At 59.4% G+C, this 17,803-nt stretch overlaps 1 protein-coding gene across 1 annotated transcript; it reads left to right on the plus strand.

The window, feature by feature from the left end:
• Positions 1-1,469: 1,469 nt before the first annotated feature.
• On the plus strand, positions 1,470-17,387 carry LOC137855363 (protein O-GlcNAcase-like). The gene is made up of 17 exons (XM_068679439.1): positions 1,470-2,158; positions 5,407-5,458; positions 6,952-7,049; positions 7,459-7,589; positions 8,192-8,363; positions 8,697-8,795; positions 8,945-9,229; positions 9,514-9,642; positions 10,607-11,649; positions 11,721-11,895; positions 12,198-12,254; positions 13,910-13,995; positions 14,236-14,340; positions 15,478-15,569; positions 15,944-16,136; positions 16,214-16,385; positions 16,683-17,387. Exons 1-17 carry the CDS (start codon positions 1,552-1,554, stop codon positions 16,817-16,819), a joined length of 3,633 nt encoding a protein of 1,210 aa, XP_068535540.1. The 5' UTR covers positions 1,470-1,551; the 3' UTR covers positions 16,820-17,387.
• Positions 17,388-17,803: the final 416 nt, after the last annotated feature.

Raw genomic sequence — 17,803 nt, forward strand, 5'->3', positions numbered from 1 at the left:
CATGAGCAGCAGAGGAGCATGCTCAGGCTAGATAAGGGAAAATGTGACCAGATTAGCTAAACTGAGATAATTGAGGGTGACACTCAGAGCTGGTAGAGGATGGATGTGTTTTCAGAGAACAGGAAAAAGGAGTGACATAGTGACATGGTACCATCTTTGAAAGAAAAAAAAAAAAAAAAAGGAAGTGATGAATTAGAGGCCACTTAGCTCAGCTTCAAAGTCCAAGAAAACCACGGAACCAATACACCCTGTATGCACAGCCCTGCTTAACTTCTCTGACAGCTGTGAATAGGGGATACCAGCCACAACTCTACCTTTAACATGCCATGACCCCAGCTACTGCAGGGGCACTGGGTTGCTCCTAGTGCTGCCCATGCATGCCATGGCTGGCTGCTCTGGAGTCTGCCCCAACAGCCTTCTCCAGAGGCCAGCCTCAAACGCGGCTGTCCCAGCAACAAAACTCAGCACAGGCTAGTGTAGAGGGTGAGGAAGGAGCAAGCACAAGAATGGCCTGTGCCCAGCTATCCCCAGCAATTGCTCTCTGCACATGAATAATGCAGCCTGGCAGAGCTGAACTGGCTTTTCTGCAGCAGCAGCAGCTGCCTTGCTCCTTGCATGCAGTTTTTATTGACATGTGTAAGTCTGGTTATGAGCAGTATAATGTATAAATATACTGAGGTGCTGAGGCTTTGAGTGCTCTGGGTGCTCCTTGCAGTGTTCAGCCTTCTCTGTGCCACATCACTGAGCTTTGGGCACACCGTGGCAGCCCATGGCACACTCTGATCATCTCTTCCCTGTCTAGTTGCTGTTGGTCTGTCACCTGGGGGCTCCTTGGTCACCAGATGGCCCAGACACCATCACTCAGCTCCCTAGCACTACATTTACCTGCAAGGGAATGAGGGAGCTGCCACAGATCCTGGCTTTCTAGGCCTCTGACACCCACTTCTCCTGTGAAACCCCATGCTTGTGGGCTGGAAGAAAGTGTGGGTGGCAACAGCTGCTGGGAGGGCACTCAGCAGTGCTTGCTGGAGGAGAGCACCAGTGCTTCTTCTGGCTCGATCACTCACACAGGCATGGACCATGGTAACAACGCTGTGCACATGGTCCCCATGTTTTAAAGCCACATAGCTGGGAGAGGCTGCAGGCATGCTCCAGAGCAGAGGTCTGTCTTGCAATGAGTCTGACAAGCAGGAAAAGTGGTCAGAAAAAGAGCAGAGAAGCTCAGTGACGACAAACACGAGGTCCCGCATGCAGGCAGGTACCAGCGGCTGCGCAGCTGCAGGACAGGGAACTACTGATGTGGCAGCACTTCTGCAAACCAGAACCTGTGGGATGGAGAGGATCACGAGCCAAGCATGTGGCAACAGCTCAGAACAGTGTGACTAAAGGCAAACAGCAGCCTGACGTTTGCAAGCAGGTGAGTCACGTGCAAGACAAAACAGTCCTGAGCTGCACGGACTGAATGGGTGGGAGACGCACCTCGGCCTGGGCCGGCACAAGGGGCCCAGCGGGGCAGGTGCCGGTGCAGGGGCGAACACAAGGGCAGGTGCGATGCGGGAGCTGCTCCAGGTCTGGAGGGGGCAGGCGACAGCGCGCAGGTACCGCGGAGGAGAAACCTCTGCCGGTGCGGCGGGGGCTGCTGCGGGGCACCGGGCTGGGGGCCTCGCTGCCAGGGGCGGCGGCCGGAACCGGGCTGCGGCTCGAAACCAGGCGCTGCCCCCACCGGGCAAGGCGGCGGGGACTCCAGCCCGGCGGGACCGGACACAGCCCCGTCCCGTCCCGTCCCGTCCCGTCCCGTCCCGTCCGCGACCCCCTCCGCGGCAGGGCTGCGGCTCTCGGCTCTCGGTGGGGCGGCTCTGGCCGGGGACTGCGCCCGGTCCCCGCCCCGCGCCCGGCCCCGCCGCGGCCCCACCCGCGGGGCCGCCCCCTGCGCTGCGGCGGGCGCGCTTCTGCGGGGGCGGGCGGGCGGCGACGCGGTCCCTCCGTGCAGCCCTCCATCCCTCGGAGCGCCTCTGCAGCCCTCCGGCCGCCCTTGCCCGCGCCCCTCCATCCTTCCCCGCACCCCTCCCTGCAGCCCTCCGCCCGCCCCAGCGCCAGCAGGGCCGTTCCTGCCCGGTCATGGCGGGGCGGCCGCGCTTCCTCTGCGGCGTGGTGGAAGGTAGGTCCTGCCGGGGCCGCGGCTGGGGCCCGTGCCCCGCCCGAGCATTGCAGGGGCTGGCCCGGCACACCCGGAGCGCACTGCGGTCGGGGGGGGCTGCCGGCACCCGAGCCCAACGCGCCCGGGCCCCCGGGTATGGGAGAGGCAGCGCCCCGGGCCCCTGCACCACACTGGATTCGCCCGCGGGTTGGGGATCAGCACCCCCGCAGCTCCCCAGCTCACTTGCAGGGCACTGATGGGCCCCTCGGGCATCCCGGCACAGCCCCGCTCCCAGCACCGCGTTGTGGCCCTGCCGCCAGCGCTCGGCGGTGGCTTCTTCTCTGCCCTGGGCACGAGGCCGGCACCCGCTGCGTGCCCTCCTGCCCCTGCCCGCAGCGGGGTGGCGGCTCAGCCCCTGTCCTGCCCCGCTCAGCCCCTGTCCTGCCCCGCTCAGCTCCTGTCCTGCCCCCCTCAGCTCCTGTTCCTGCAGCACTGCACCGCTGGAGCTGCGTGAGGCCGGGCACCTGCTGGTCAAAAGCATTTCCACCTTTTCTGGCAGCACATCACCACGCTGCAGCCCACTGCCAGCTGCCTTGCCACGCAGGGAGGAAGCAAAAACACCAAGCAAATACACACAAATCAAATAGAAAGTGCAGGAACGGGGAAGTTGATCATAAGAAAGAATATGAGTCAGACTAGAATCATCGATATAGGAAAGCTGACCTGGGAAAGAGAAGGACAAAGATGCTGCCATTCCAGAGCCATTCCAGGAGAAGGTTTCTAGACTTTCTACATCCTGCTGTAACACAGGCCCAAAGATGAGCTATCCCAGATGCCCAGAGGCTGGCAAGTAATGGTGTTGACTGGATACTGGTGTGCTCTGGGCTGTCAGAGAGCCAAAGGGCAAATGCACTGCATCATTTACCAGTGCTCATCTATCTCTAAAGCAAGGCACCTGCATCCCCCTCCTTTGGAGATACTGCCACAAGTACAGTTAGGTTTTTGCTCATAGAGTTTAATCCATTTTTTTTTCTGTGTGGAATATGCTAGGGTGGTGCTTTCAGTAGTGCTGCTCTTGACAGTGCACGTGTCATTTCACAGCAAAGTGTGAGTGAGGTTCTTGGAGGCAGATGCTGTGCAGGGACTCCTGATATATCCTGAACTGTGAGCTAAGCAGGAGTTCCCTTAGGCTGGGGAACAGAAAGTCTGTTTCTCACAGAAATACCTTCTTTGGATGAGATGTTTGCTGGGATTCTTGAGTGGCTACAGATTTGGCCCTGTGCACAGTAGGATATGGCTAGCATAGCAAATCTATACTGCCTCAAAGTAGGTGGAAAAGACATGTAGTTGATCAAGCAGGTTGAAAATCCATCTGCAGTGTGGCCCAGCACATCGTTGTCCAAGGTTCATGCCAGGGGGGCTGCAGAGCAGACTCCTGCCAAAAGGAGCCGGGCACAGAGTCCCCTCCAGGCAGAGCCATTCTGGTGCAGTAAGATGCTGCATGGCAGCACTGGCCTCATGGCAGTCACTGAGAGCTGGCCCTTTTTCCCAGACTAGTGGAGTTGTCGTGACCTTCCCTTGTGCACAGCACATTTCAGCAAATGCTTTCACTTCCCTCAGTCTCTGCTCCTGTTCTTGTCTGCTAGAAAGTGCTTGGCTGATGTAAAAGTTGCCCATGATGTGGAGCCCTTCTGATGCTAGGAGCTGCCTTGATGACTAATTACCATCAACATTCTAAATATAATGTATTTTCTGTGAGCCTTCATATCTGGGCAACATGCTCTCGGTGATTCTGCTTGAGCAGGGGGTTGGATCAGATGACCTCCAGAAGTCCCTTCCAACCACAACCATTCTGTATTCCTGTGATTCCTTGACTGGACTGCGTGGCTGAAGAACCTTTTCTTGCTAAATTTGAGATCTGTGTTTGAACACTTCCAACACTTTATAGCCCAGACAGGAATGTTGATGCTCTGCTTGACGCAGCTTGACACTACACAGAGAGGGAGATGCACAGAGGATCCATCCAGAGGGACCTGGACAGGCTTGAGAATTGGGCCTATGTGAATCTAATGAGGTTCAACAAGTAAAAGTGCAAGGTGCAAGTGCAAGGTCGGGGTAGTCTCAGACATGGGTACAGACTGGGAGAAGAAATTGAGAGCAGCCCTGCAGAGAAGGGCTTGGGGACGAAAATCTCAACATGAGCCAGCAGTGCACACTTGCAGCCCAGCAAGGCAACTACATTCAGAGCTGCATCAAAAGAGGAGTGGCCAGCAGGTCAAGGGAGGTGGTTGTCCCCCTCTGCTTTGCCCTTGTGAGGCCTCACTTGGAGTGCTGCGTCCAGGTCTGAGGCCCCAGCACAGGAAGGACGTTGATCTGTTAGAACGGGTCCAGAGGAGGGCCACAAGGATGATCAGCGGGCTGGAGCACCTCTACTATGAAGAAAGGCTGAGAGGGCTGGAGCTGTTCAGGCTAAAGAAGAGAAAGCTCTGGGGTCACCTTATTGCAACTATTCAATACTTGAAGGGGGCTTATAAAAAAGATGGAGAGCAACTTTTTGCTCATTCAGGTAACGACAGGACAAGGGGAGATGATTTTAAACTAAAGGAGGGGAGATTTAGATAAGAGGTTAGGAGGAAATTCTTCAGTCAGAGGGTGGTGAGGCACTGGCACAGGTTGCTCGTAGAGCTTGTGGATGCCTCATCCCCAGAGATGTTCAAGACCAGGTTGGACGGGACCCTGGGTAACCTGATCTAGTGGGTGGCATCCTTGCCCATGGCAGGGGGGTTGGAACTGTGTGATCTTTAAGGCCCCTTCCAACCTGAGCCATTCTATGATTCTATGACTCAGGAGAAGCACAGAGTCAGTCTCTGTATAGGAGTATCCCCAAGAAGGAAACTCTAGGGTGGATGTACAATAGCTCGGTGCTTTGGTGCACCCCAAATGCTCAAGTGCCAGGCCTCAGCGGTCTCTTCTAGGCTTGGCTTTTACCACATAAATTTCCCCTCTCAGGATAATTATTATCTTGTGCATTTTTTCCCAGCTGCTTCTTTCTGGGAAGGATTGCAGCATAGATATTATTATGCCTGCTGGCCTGAATACCAATGCCCAGCAAGATCACAGCAGGCTAACAGGCACCTGAATCATCCTGAGCTGAACAAACCACTGGCTCTTGCAGTTTAAGAGCAGCTTCTTAGGGACAGTACATAGAGAGACTGTTTTAAGGGAGATACTGGCAACTGTATTTTGGTTTTTGCTTTTCCTCTTTACAGGTTTCTATGGGAGACCATGGTCTATGGAACAGAGGAGACTGCTCTTTCGATGGCAAGTACCCCAAATTTTGCTCTCTGGACGCACTGACACGTAACAGGTCGATGAGGTGGAACTCGGCAGTGCATGCCAGCCCCCCTCCCGTGCTGCTCCCAGGGCTGGGGAAAGGGAAAAAGCCCCTGCCCTGCCCCGGCCTGAGAGCGGCGGGCTGCGCTGCCCTGTGCCCGCCAGGTGGTGCTGGGGCTCCGCAGCCCGCTGCAGCCGCAGGCGTCCCGCCGGGGGCTTGGGCCGGGCTGGGGAAGTGGCCGTGGCGCTGGGGGTGCTGCGGGGAGGGTGCGAGCTCGGGGGGGGCGTTGCTGGGTCCCACTGCCCACGGTGTGGAAGGATGTGGGGAGGATCCGCCACCAGCTGGTGATGAGAATCACGGAGCTGATCCCTGCAGGAGAGAAAAAGCCCTCTCCGGGCACCTGCTCCGTGCGCCGGCCCTTGGCACAATGAGCTGCACCGACGGAGCTGTGCACCCGTGGGGCGATGGTCACAGCCCAGGCAGCACGCCCGGCTCTGTGAGCAGTGCCCTAACGATGGCAGCACACGGGATGTTGTGGGCAGGGGGCCGGTGACAGTGTGGGCAGGATGCTGGTCACAGGGTGCTAGAGACAATGTGGACAGCGTGTTCGCGACAGTGTGGGCAGCATGCTGGTGACAGCATGAGCAGAGTGCTATTGATGGCTGGGCCAGTGAGCCAGGAGCAGCAGGGGCTGTGTGCTGGTTGCAGTGTGCTGGTGACAGCGTGGGAAGCATTCTGACAACAGTAGGAGAGTGCTGGTGGTGGTGTAAGCAGTCACAAGTGCAAAGACTATAGTAGGGGAACCAGAGAGGCAGACACAGAAAAATGTTACTTAGAAAATCTGGGAAAATGTGCCACTGAGACAAAGGAAAACAAGGGATGTTGTTTTAAAATACATTAAGAATGAGCAGATCTAATGATCTAGCAGATCTACCTAGTCTGGTAGCGGGTTGGAATGTTTGTGTGTTTGCACATGCGAGCAGCGTGTTTATCTGTGTTTTCCTTCTCTGGGAAGAAACAAGATGTAGCATTTGTGTCATGCAGTACATGACAGTCTGTTCACTATGGGAAAATGTAAAACGTCATCTACTAAGGAGGATAAACACAAATAAATGAATAAATCAGATGCCTTTCATACAGGAGTGCCAAAAGAGCTGTCTAAGGAAGTGTCTGCCCTATGGATTGCTGTGCAGATTCTGGAAAGAATTCGTGGTTTTGAGGCCAGAACGGGCCTTTTGATGGTGTAGTCTCATCTCCTGAAACAGCCAGGCCCTGTTTTTACTCAGACCTGTTTTCCTTCAGCTCCGCTTGCAGTGCAGCATCCAGAGAGCAGGGCATGGCACAGCCCTATGAAAGAGAGGGAGTTGTGAGCTGAGCAGCATTTGTCGTCATGGGCTGGCATGCCTGCCTGGATGCCTCTTTGCAAAGAGTCCTCCAGTCCGTCTGGAGCCTTAGGTGACCTCTTGTCCTTGCTGCACAGGCTGGAGCGCCAGGAGCTGAACTGCTACATGTACGCACCCAAGGATGAGCTGAAGCACCGGCTGCTCTGGCGAGAGCCCTACACAGAGCATGAGGCAGGTAGCGGCTCTGCTGGGCCCCACCATGGGTGGGCTGTGGCATCCCAGTCCTCACAGGTGACGCATGGTCTGCATCTCAGCCAGGGGCAGGCTGGCTGCTGCTGCTCCTCCTGCCAGAAGCCTGCCCCCAGACCCTGCCCATCACAAGGTGTCCCCTTGGACCCTACACTGCCCATGGAGCTCCCTGTGCAGGTCTTTGGCAATATGCTCCAGTGTGCCAGGGCCTGCAGACCCTTGTGGAGGGTCCTCTGTGTTCCAGCACTCTGGACACCATCTCCCCATGGCCCTTCTCTTCAGTGTTCTTTTCTGACTCTGGGTGCCCGTGGCTCTTTCCATTGGGCAGCAGTCATTCCCCCTCCACCTGTACCTTGTCTCCCAGCGCTCACAGCCCTCCTCTGCTTTGTCCCCAGCCCGGATGCGGTCTCTCATAGAAGCTGCCCAAATGCATGGCGTGGAGTTCATCTTCGCCATTTCTGCTGGCCAGGACATGGTGTTTTCAAGTGCTGGGGATCGGCTCCTGCTGCAGCAAAAACTCAGGCAGGTACCGTGGGCCATTCCTTCATCCCATGGCTCCCAGGCAAGCTCCAGCAGGCAGTGCTGCAGGAGCTGCAGGAGAGGGACCAGCTGAGCCCGAGCCTGTGGGCAGCACCAGGGGGCTCCTGCAGGCTGTTGCTGAGGCCCCGCTGCCTGGGAAGGGTGAAGACCCTCGCACAGCCGCTGTGCTCTGCGGGGCGACCACTCCTCCCCGTGGCACGGCACAGCCACACAGCAGCTGCCCATCCAGCTCTCAGGCTGTCCCCGCAGCACCACGGTGTGAGAGGGGAATGGCCGGTGGTGTAGATGTGGCACAGGAGGGGGTCTGGGCTGCCACAATGCCTGCCCTGGTTTCAGAGGGCTCCTGGCCCGCAACAAGCAGGGCTGTGCCAGGGTTTGGCGAGGAGGGCTATGGTGGAGGGGCAGCCTGCATGGCGTGGCCGTGTGTGGTGCGCTGCGTCCGCTGGATGTGGCAGCATGGGTGCAGGCATTGTTTGTCAGGCTGCTCCTGACTGCCGCTGTCCCTGCAAGGAGTGAGGGGCTCAACCAGGGCTCGCCGCATCCTCCTGCTGCTGCCCAGGCGTCCTAGCGCCCTTGCTGTGCCCACAGGTGGCTGCCATGGGGTGCCGTGCCTTCGCGCTGCTCTTTGATGACATCGACCCCTGCATGTGCCGAGCCGACAGAAATGTCTTCACCTCCCTGGCAGAGGCCCAAGCCTCTGTGGCCAACGAGGTATACCAGGAGCTGGGACAGCCCTCCATCTTCCTCTTCTGCCCCACAGGTACTGCCTGCAGCTGCACAGCCCCCAGCTGCCCCTCCCCAGGACCGTGTGCCTGGCAAGCCCTCATGCCCAGGCCATGCGGCTGCCCTGTGGCTGCAGCTACCAGACATGCACAGCATATCTGCCTCCTGCAAGCTGACTGCCCCCATGGCCTGTAGCCTCCACCATGCCTTGGGGCAGCCCTGGAAGCTTCAGGATAGGACAGGAACCGGCTGCAGAGGGGCCAATGCTGCTTTCCCTGCCTGGTGCCTCTCCCCTGCCCCTGCCCACTGCGCCTGGGCAGCCTCTCTGCCCCAGTCTCTTCCCTCAGGGGATGCTCTGCTCTCTGCCCAGAGTACTGCAGCTCACTCTGCTCTCCAAGCCCTGGCCAGTCCTGCTACCTGCTGACCCTTGGACGGGAGCTGCTCCCAGGGATTGGGGTCATCTGGACTGGTGAGCACCCTTCCCGGCTCTGTGGGTGTGCATGCGGCTTGTCCTCGGTCTGCACTCGGTGCCCAGGTGCATGTGCGCCCTGGATGTGCTGTGTGCGAGGGACCGTGCCACCCATGTGTCCCATCTGAGTCTGTGCCCTGATGCTCCAGGCCCAAAGGTGGTGTCACAGGAACTCTCAGCCGTGCTGCTGGAGGAGGTGGAGGGCGTCCTGGGGCGCCGTCCCATCATCTGGGACAATCTGTTCGCCAATGACTATGACTGCAGACGTGTCTTCTTGGGCCCCTACACGGGACGTGCCCCTGGCCTCATGCCTCGACTCTGTGGGCTGCTCCTTAACCCGAACTGTGAGCTCCAGGCCAATTTCATCCCCATCCACACGCTGGGCAGCTGGTTTCGGAGCGAGCTGGGGAGCTGTGCCTACCCTGACCATGCAGGTACCAGGTCCCTGTGCCCCAGGCCACTCTGTATGTGGGGCCCCACATCTGTGATGAGGTTTCATGCCAGGGCAGCCCTGGCCTGGATGGGCCCTCCCCATCTCTGTTTGGCTTTGCCTTGGCCCCACAGGCTCCCCTGCTTGCCAGCCTGAATCAGGTGGCACCCCCTGTCCTGGGCATGGGGTCCCTCCTGGGTGGTGGGCTGCCCTCCCTCAGAGTCGCATGGGATAGCTTGGTAAAACAACGAGTGGGGCTATCCAGGCTGATGAGCTCCATTTCACTAGGGACGGAGACTGCAGCAGCCCTGGGGGACAGCCAGGGCCCATGCGAGGGGAGCTACAGCCCCCAAGAGGCCTTGGAGCTGGCACTGCTTGACTGGGTGGCTGAGATAAACCAGCAGGCCTTGGAGACAGGTAGGTGAAGAGCTGGCACCATGCAGCATCCCTCAGCCCTCAAACTCTGGACCAGCTCTGCTGGGAGCTCTGTGGGGTGGGAGAGCTGCCTCTTGGGATGGGATGCTGCAGTGGGGTCCCCTGTCGTCAGGCTCAGCTGGAGGAGTCTCTGCCTGAGCAGAGCTGGGAAAAGGAGGGGATTTAAGCCAAGCAGGTGGGGCAGAAGAGTTTGAAGCGTTGGCCTCACAGTTAGTTGGGCTTTGGGCTCATCCTGCAGCAGAAGTGAGTGAGCCCATGGGATGGAGGATTGGATGAGCCAAGAGAGTGTTACCAGCAGATGTGTGCTGCCTTACCAGCCTGCCTTCCCAAGAGAGCACTTTGGGAAAACAGACATTGACAGAAGACAATGTGGTGCTGGGGGAGGAGGTGACTGGTGGGGAATGCATGTGAGGTCCAGGAGAAGCACTGCAGGGTGACGAGGTGACGAGGGCCAGCTGGGTAAGCTGGCTGCAGGGAGTGTGGATGAGGTCTGCGACCCCAGGGTGTGGTTCAGGAACTGCTTTGGAGTGGAAACAGGGTGAAGCAGCAACCTGAGCAGCTCTGGATGGCACCTAGCTGCCTGAAAGAGGATCATGATGTGGCATTTGCTGCCAGGAAGGAGAGCAAAGCCTGCTCCTTGCTTCTGCATTCCTGTCCATGATACCATGGGCTCAGCAGGAGGTTAGGAAGCCTAGATCATGGTACAGCTCTGGAAGAAGGGGCTAAACATGGTGAGGGCTTGTTTTGCACTGCTTGATTCTTGAAAGCCTGTGGCCTCCCCAGCCACAGTGGCCCAAGTGATGCAGAGCCCACAGTCTGGGCAGCTCCTGGTCCCTGTCAGCACAGAGCTGAGCTCCTGGTACAGCCGCCCCGGGGCTGTCCTGCATCTGGGCAGCTGTTCTGGTGTGGGTGCCAGAGGGGCTTTGCCTTTGCTGTGTCCCACCAGGAGGAAGAGCTCTGTTGCACCCCAGCGCCGGCTGTGAGGGAGGAGCAGGGCTGCAGCCAGGCACAGCGGGATGGCAGGAGGCCACGCCTGGCCCCCAGACCCATGGCACTGCTCCTGGTGGGGCAGACCAGTGTGACCCTGAGACCTATGGCGGGACACCAGGGGAGGGAAGGAGGAAGGTGACCTTGGTGCCTAAGAAGGACAGTGGGAGCAGGACCCCCACCCGCAGTCAGCAGAGCCCCCCAGGGGATGGGGACCAGCTCGCCTCAGGTAGCGGAGCAAGCTGCGAGCCCTCCTCTGCTCCACCCAGCACAGGGGGCAATGCCAAGCCTGCTGGAGCCCCTGGCACTGGTGAGACCTTCTGCAGCCTGGAGACCCCAACGTGCTGCAGCAGTGGGGCCGACAACAGCCAGAGCCTTCTCCTTGACACCAGCAATGCCAGGGGAGGGGATGGCAACCTCCCCCAGGCCCCTGGCAGTCCCCAGCCTGGGACCAATGGGGCTGATGTGCCCCAGACACTCCCAGGGGCTGGGGCTGGTGCCAGCCCTGTCCCCACAGCACCACTCACCGATGGGGCTGGTGCCAGCCCTGTCCCCACAGCACCACTCACCAATGGGGCTGGAGCCAGCCCTGTCCCCACAGCACCACTCACCGATGGGGCTGGTGCCAGTCCTGTCCCCACGGCACTGCTCACCGATGGGGTTGGTGCTAGCCCTGACCCCATGGCACTGCTCACTGATGGGACCAGTGCCAGCCCTGGCCCCACTGCACCACTGACCCCAGAGGAGGCCACGTCCATCCACATGGCACTGCTGGCCCCAGAGGAGGTCAGGTCTGGCTGCATGACACCCAGGTTTCTGGAGGAGGCTAGGTCCAACTCAAATGACCCACTGACCATGGAAGAGGTGCGAATGCTGGTGGAGCTCTTCTACTTGCCCTACCATCATGGGCCACAGGCACAGCATCTCCTGGAGCACCTTCAGTGGCTCCGGGCCAACAGTCCCAGCGTGGGGGTCCCGGCCACAGCACCCAATTCTTGTGAGGTAAGGCTAGCCTGGGCACTGCTGCAGGAGGGTGCCCATTGTGGTTGCTCTGACACCCGGTCTGTCTGCAGGGCACCCAGTGGCGTGGCCGAGCACAGTCCTTCCAGCTGCTCTGTGCCCAGACGTGCCGCCTGCACAGCCGCTTCGTCTGCAGCGCAGGGCAGGCGCTGCTCTATGACCTTCACCCCTACCTCTGGGACATCCGCAACATGCTGCTGGCTGCCAGTGCCTTCATCCTCTGGTTGGGTATGTGGATGAGGCCACCCTGAGAGCCAGGCTCTAGCACTGTAGTCGTGTATCCACATCCTGGCCAAATCCAGCCCTGCTCCCTAAGGGACAATGGAGCACAGGGTCCCTGGGCACCATGGCACCTGAAACTTCCTCTGTCCTTTCCCCTAAAGAAGTGGAGGTGTCTGGGAACACTCCCAGCAGGCTGGGGTCCTGGAGTCTGGCCAGGCTGCCAGAATCTCTGCTGGGAACGCATCTCCCCTTGATGCCATCCCCGTGCACTGCCTGTGCCTGCACTCACCTCCACGTCTCCTTTGCAGACGGCCACCTGCTCTGTGACCCTGACCCCAAGGGCACCTGGAGAAGCTGCTTCGGCTGTAAGTATGGCACTGCTCTCGCCCACCCACGAAGGCTGATGCCCTCTGTAACCTCAGGCCCCACAGCTAGCACTTGCCATGGGGCTGTCCTTCTCCTACCAGTGCAGCTGGCATGGCTGCAGGAAGGCTGCCCCCCTGCACTCCCTGGCATACCAAGGCAGGATGGGGATGGCTGCTGGGAAAGGACAGCAGGGCTGAGGGTTCCACTTGTGTGGGGTCTTGCTGGGCTCTGCTCCTCCAGCTAGCTGGGGGCAAAGGCTCTGCTCTAGGACCCAAGCAGGGACTGAAAGAACCTCTACAAGGCAGTGAGGGCATTGCCCCACAACACCCAGGCCCTCCAGCTCTGCCCCCAGGCACCCAGCAGTGTCCCAGAGCTGCACAGCTGCCCCACCAGCACAGGTGGCTGAGCTCCGGCTCTGTGGCCGCGTTGGGAACACCCACGCCAGTCAGCATGGATCACTGGGCTCACGGAGCTCATCCGAGTTCCCGTGCTTCTGAGAAGTGTGTCACAGCAAGACACCTCGCTTAGTGTTCTGCAAGGAGCTGTCACCTCAGGAGCATCCTCCCTGCAAATGACTCCTAACCTGGCCGGGAGGGGCCAGGGAGCTGGATAGCGGAGTGGGAACTGAAGTGAAGCAGCCTGGAAGGGGGGCAGTGTCACACATCAGGGAGGTGGCAGGGGGGCAGTGTCACACGTCAGGGAGGTGGCACTCATCAGAGCAGCACTTCACTGTCTTGTGGTTTAAATGGAATGCCTGTTTCTGGGGCATGGCTTCTTGGCCTTTTTAATCCCAGGACCTTTCTGGTAAAAGGGGTACATGGAAGAAATTCTTTACTATGAGTGTGGTGAGGCAGTGGAGCAGGTTGCCCAGAGAAACTGTGGATGCCCCATCCCTGCAAGTGTTCAAGGCCAGGCTGGATGGGACTTTGAGCAACCTGGTCTGGTGGGACGTGTCCCTGCCCATGGCAGGGGGATCGGAACTAAATGATCTCTAAATCCCTTCCAACCCAAACAATTCTGTGATTCAGTCTATGATTCTCTGGGCTACTGGGAACAGTAGTGTCCTGGGTGACAGAAGTGAGGCTGGATTTTGAATGCCTGTGCACCACGTTGCGAGCCCCCATTCCTCTGGTTCAGATTTCCATGACCTTGTGAGTTTTTATAAACCAGGAGCTGTTACCAGATGACAGCCTGAAAGGGGCTCCAAGTTTGGTGTGGAATGTGGTCATGTACTTTGAGCCACTTCTGCGGAGAAGCAGCTGCGCATGGTGCGAGGGTGCCCATGCCCAGCTGCCCTGCAAGCTCCCGCTGGCACTGCTGGCTGAGCAGCAAAGCAGCACAATGGGCTCTGTTCCAGGCTGCAGCTTCTCGGTCATGCCAGGAGCTGTGGTTTTTCCTTACACCTTTCACAGAGGCCAGATCAGTCATCTTCCCATTCCCCCACTTCAAGCCGTGTTGCAGGGGGCTTGCTGCCACCAGTGTTGGGCTGCACAAGTCCAGGGAGAGCTCCAGTACCTGGGCTGCATGCATGTGGGGCAGATCCTGAGCTGTGACAAGCACGGATCATGATGCTGCTGTGCAGGGGAGGCTGGTGTCCCCCTGTCCCAGCTGGTTATTTTTCACCTCGTGTGTGTCTGTCTCCTGTTGCCTCCAGGGTGCCAGAGCATCACTGCCCCACTCTTTCCCAGGGAAGATGCTGAGCCCTGGGCACGCCGCGGGGGCCTCTTTGGAGAGCTGCAGGTGAGATCGCACCCCTGGCTGCTGGGGACTGGAGGAACCCGTGGGAAGCCAGGATTCCAACTGCTGCTCCTGCCATGCTGTTGGGTGGCTGCAGGCTCAGGGAAATGATGCTGCTCAGGCCTCTGCACCATGGCTGCTGCTCCTAGGCTTGGGGGGTCACAGAAGAACCCTCGTCCTGCCACCCCAAGGCAGGTTTGGAGCCAGGACAAGCTGCTCCATGATGGACTGTACCTCCTCCAGGCCCTGCTTCCCGTGGGGAACAGCTGTGACCTCTTTTATCACCCACCTCCACTCTTTCCATCTCGCCAGCTGTATCTCCTGCGCCCGCTGCTGCCTCAGGACAAGGTGAGACTCATGGCCTGAACACACCACCTGTGCTGCTCACCCTGTAGCTCACCCTGCGTGGCCTTTGCCAAAAAAGTGCTGACAAGAAACATGCATGTTGGCTGCTGCCCCCAGGGCTGAGCTTACAGCACAGGATGATGGCAGTGGGAAGGGACCCCAAGGGTCAGGCAAGCCTGGGGCAGGTCGCTCCATGCTGCGTCTCGCAGTGGTGGCAGTCCCCGTGGTGGAGCCCTCTTCATCAAATGCCACGCAGCCTGCAGCAATCACCCTGCTCTGTCTGCTCTGCTGCCCCTCCTGGCTAAAGGAAATGCTGGCACTGCAGATCCACCGCCATGGACACATGTGCATCCCTGCTAAACACAGACCCTGCAATGCACACCTGCATGGCTAACAGAGGTGGAGTTGCAAGAATGTGAGAGCAGATTATAATACCAGACTATGGCCACCAGCAATTCCCATTGCAAGAGTTTGTTTTCAGTTGCCTGTTGTCAGATTACATTTGAACGTCTGTTTCCAGTGAAACTGTGAGAAAAACTCTTCTGAGCACTTAAGCCAGTTCTGGGAAGGCAGCTCAGAAGTGCCTTGCTTTGACCTTGTTCAGTGATCAGGCAGCCTTCCCTTTGAGAAGCAGTATTTTTACCAGGATGTTCTTTTTGCTGATCCTGTGAACAGCAGAAAGCTCAAATTTGACCAAGACGGGATTTTTTTGAGAGGTCCCACTTTGCACGTGCTCGATAGAGACTTGAATTTCGGTATTAATTTTGCTACTGTTCTGGCTGCTTTGAGCATGCTCTGGACTGGGGCTGATCAGCATTTTCTCAGCAGCTGCTGCTCTGGGGTGCCTGACTGGAATGCCAATGGCTCATTTTAAAGCATGCTGTGCTGTGGCAGCAAGCCTCAGAGGCTAGCAGGACATGCTACACAACGGCTGTGCACATTGCTCTGCACTAGCACCCTGGGCAGGCTGCAGTACCCGCCTTCCCCTGGCCAGCAGCACTGGAGGCTATGGCTCTGGTTGCGGTCCTTCTCTGGGGACAACGTGGGCACCTGTGGGTGCATCATGCTCTGGTGGAGTGGCAGGAGCCGAGGGGCAGCAGTGGGGCAGGGCCAAGGCTGAGGTGGTTTGGGCTCTTCCAGGGAGAGCTTTACCGAATGTGCCGGGAGGGTCTGGACTGTGACCCCAGCGTTGCAGAGGTCCTCGTGGCCCACCCTGACCTTCTGGGTGACAGGTGAGACCTGGTCCCTCTGGGGCTCCCTCTGGATACGTGCCAAGCCTGGGCGATGTGGCCTTGGCCAGCCAGGGCCCTCTCCTCCCACCCCTGCAGGGAGCAGCTCCGCACCGTGGCTGTGGTGGCCTCGCAGTATGGGATGGGGCAAGGGAGGGGACATCCAGCTGGGTCATGGAAGCTGCCGTGGGGACAGACCTGTTGCCCAGCTGGTCCCTAAGGGGGCTGCAGTGGCTCCCCCAGCTGAAGTCATCTGTGGGGGTCTCAACAGCACAGGGTGGGGGCGCTGGGTGCTGCAGGGGCAGAGGGTGGACGGCTGCTCCAAGCTCTCCTCGAGCTGGGCTCGGCCTCGGCTCAGCAGTGCCTCTGGCTGGCAGGCTGCTGGGCAGCTTCCTGCACCTGAGCCCTGAGTACACGTTCGTGCTGGAGGACGAGGGCGGCCCGTGTGGCTACGCAGCCGGAGCGCTCTGTGCTGAAGGCTTCCTGCGAGAGCGAGCCAGCAGCTGGCTGCCGGCCATGCGGCACAAGTACCCCCGGGAGCTGGGTGTGGGTGGCCCAGCCCTGGGACAGGTGAGGGGAGCGTCCGCAGTGGTGGGAAGTGGGGAGGGAGGAGGGAGGGCTCCTTCACCTGTGCTTGTCACCTGCAGGATGCCCTGGAGGAAGCGCTGCTCTTCTTCCACGCAGAGCCACCGGCCGTGCCCCTGCCCGTGCTGCGGCGCTTCCCCTCCCTGGTGCAGCTGGGCACGGCCCCTCGGGTGCTGGACGTGGGGGCCAGCCGCAGCCTGGCTGTCTGCCTGCTGAGTGCGCTCAGAGCCAATGGTGAGCTCCATGTTGGTGGGTCTGGGACTACTCCATCAACACAGTGCAACCCCATCACGACCCCCTGCCCACCCCGGAGCTGGGGGCAGCCATCTCTGGGGCTCCCGTCCCTGCAGTCTGACCCCAGCTCCCTGGCACCATGACCTCCCTTTGCACCAGGGACATGTGGACGTGTGTCACAGGGCCTTGCATGGTCACCCGCTGCCACGGGCAGCGCTGGAGGGGGCTCAGCTGCTGCCCTTAGCCCTGGGCTGAGGCTCCCAGAGACGGGCGCCTGAGCTCTTCTCTCCCTCACAGGCTCACGGGGAGTGTTTTGCCAGGTCAGTGCCGCTGACCAGCAGCAGCTGAGCTTCTACAGCAAGCTGGGTTTCGTCGCCCTGCCTGTGCCCTGGCCCAGCTCCCCTGATGCTCGGCTCCTGGGACGCCTCCTCTGAGTGAGCGTTGGGCATGGGCACAGGGAGACAGCACCACAGGATGGGAACTGGCAGCGTGTCTCAAGGGAGCAGAAGCAGAGGGGCACCTTGGGCAGGGCAGGTACATGGGGGATGTGGCCTGGGGGTAAGCAGGGTGCCACTGGGATGTGCACAGGGCACCAGGCTGTGGGAGTACTTGGCAAGAGAGGGGCATTTCTGCTGCTTCAGGAGATTTGGCCATCCAGGCCCTTCACTCCTGCTTGCTGAGCACCCTCCACCTGTGCCAGGGAATCAAAGCACCCGGCCTGGCAGGTTGTGCATGGGCAGTGTTTGGGGTAGTGGTCTTGGGGCATGGCGTGTTGGCACTGGGACAGTGTCCCTGTCCCACCGATGGAGCTGCCCAGCTCTCTCCATCCCCATTGTGGCCTCAGTTTGGACAGTTGGTGCCAGGGCTGGCTCTTGGCACCCAGGAGCTGCTTGTTGTATTGAGCTGGCATGGGGCACAGTGAGGCAGCCCTAATCTCTGCTGCCCAGGGGCTGAGGGAAGTGCTGTCCTCAGTAATAAAGCATTTGCTGGTCTCTCACCATGGTTTGTCTCCTGGGGATGTTATTGGGATACCGGCATTTCCCTCCAACACCCCTGTGCCCGCCTTGCACAGACTGTGCTTACAGACAGTGCAGTAGAACCCAGGCAAAGCAGCGACTTCGTGGCTGCCTCTCCAATTGCTCACCAACCCCTGGCCTCCCCCGCACCACACTACGGGAATGAGCTCAGCCAGGCTCCCTGCAGCTCCAGGGCTCCCCTGGGGCAATGGCTCCCTGGCGTGCCTGGGGGTCCCTTGCAGGACACGCAGGAGTGCCAAAGGGGGACGTCTGGCTGGCTGGCTTGCCTGGAAAGAGCTGGGAGGGAGGCATGAAGGGAGCAAACGGGTCACTGAGGGCTTTTCCTCCGTGCTCGCCAAAGCTGGCTGCCCCTTGGTCATGGGGCGAGGAGGAGGCTGGGTG

This window comes from Anas acuta, chromosome 4 (assembly GCF_963932015.1).
Source record: "Anas acuta chromosome 4, bAnaAcu1.1, whole genome shotgun sequence".
Taxonomy (NCBI): Eukaryota; Metazoa; Chordata; class Aves; order Anseriformes; family Anatidae; genus Anas; species Anas acuta.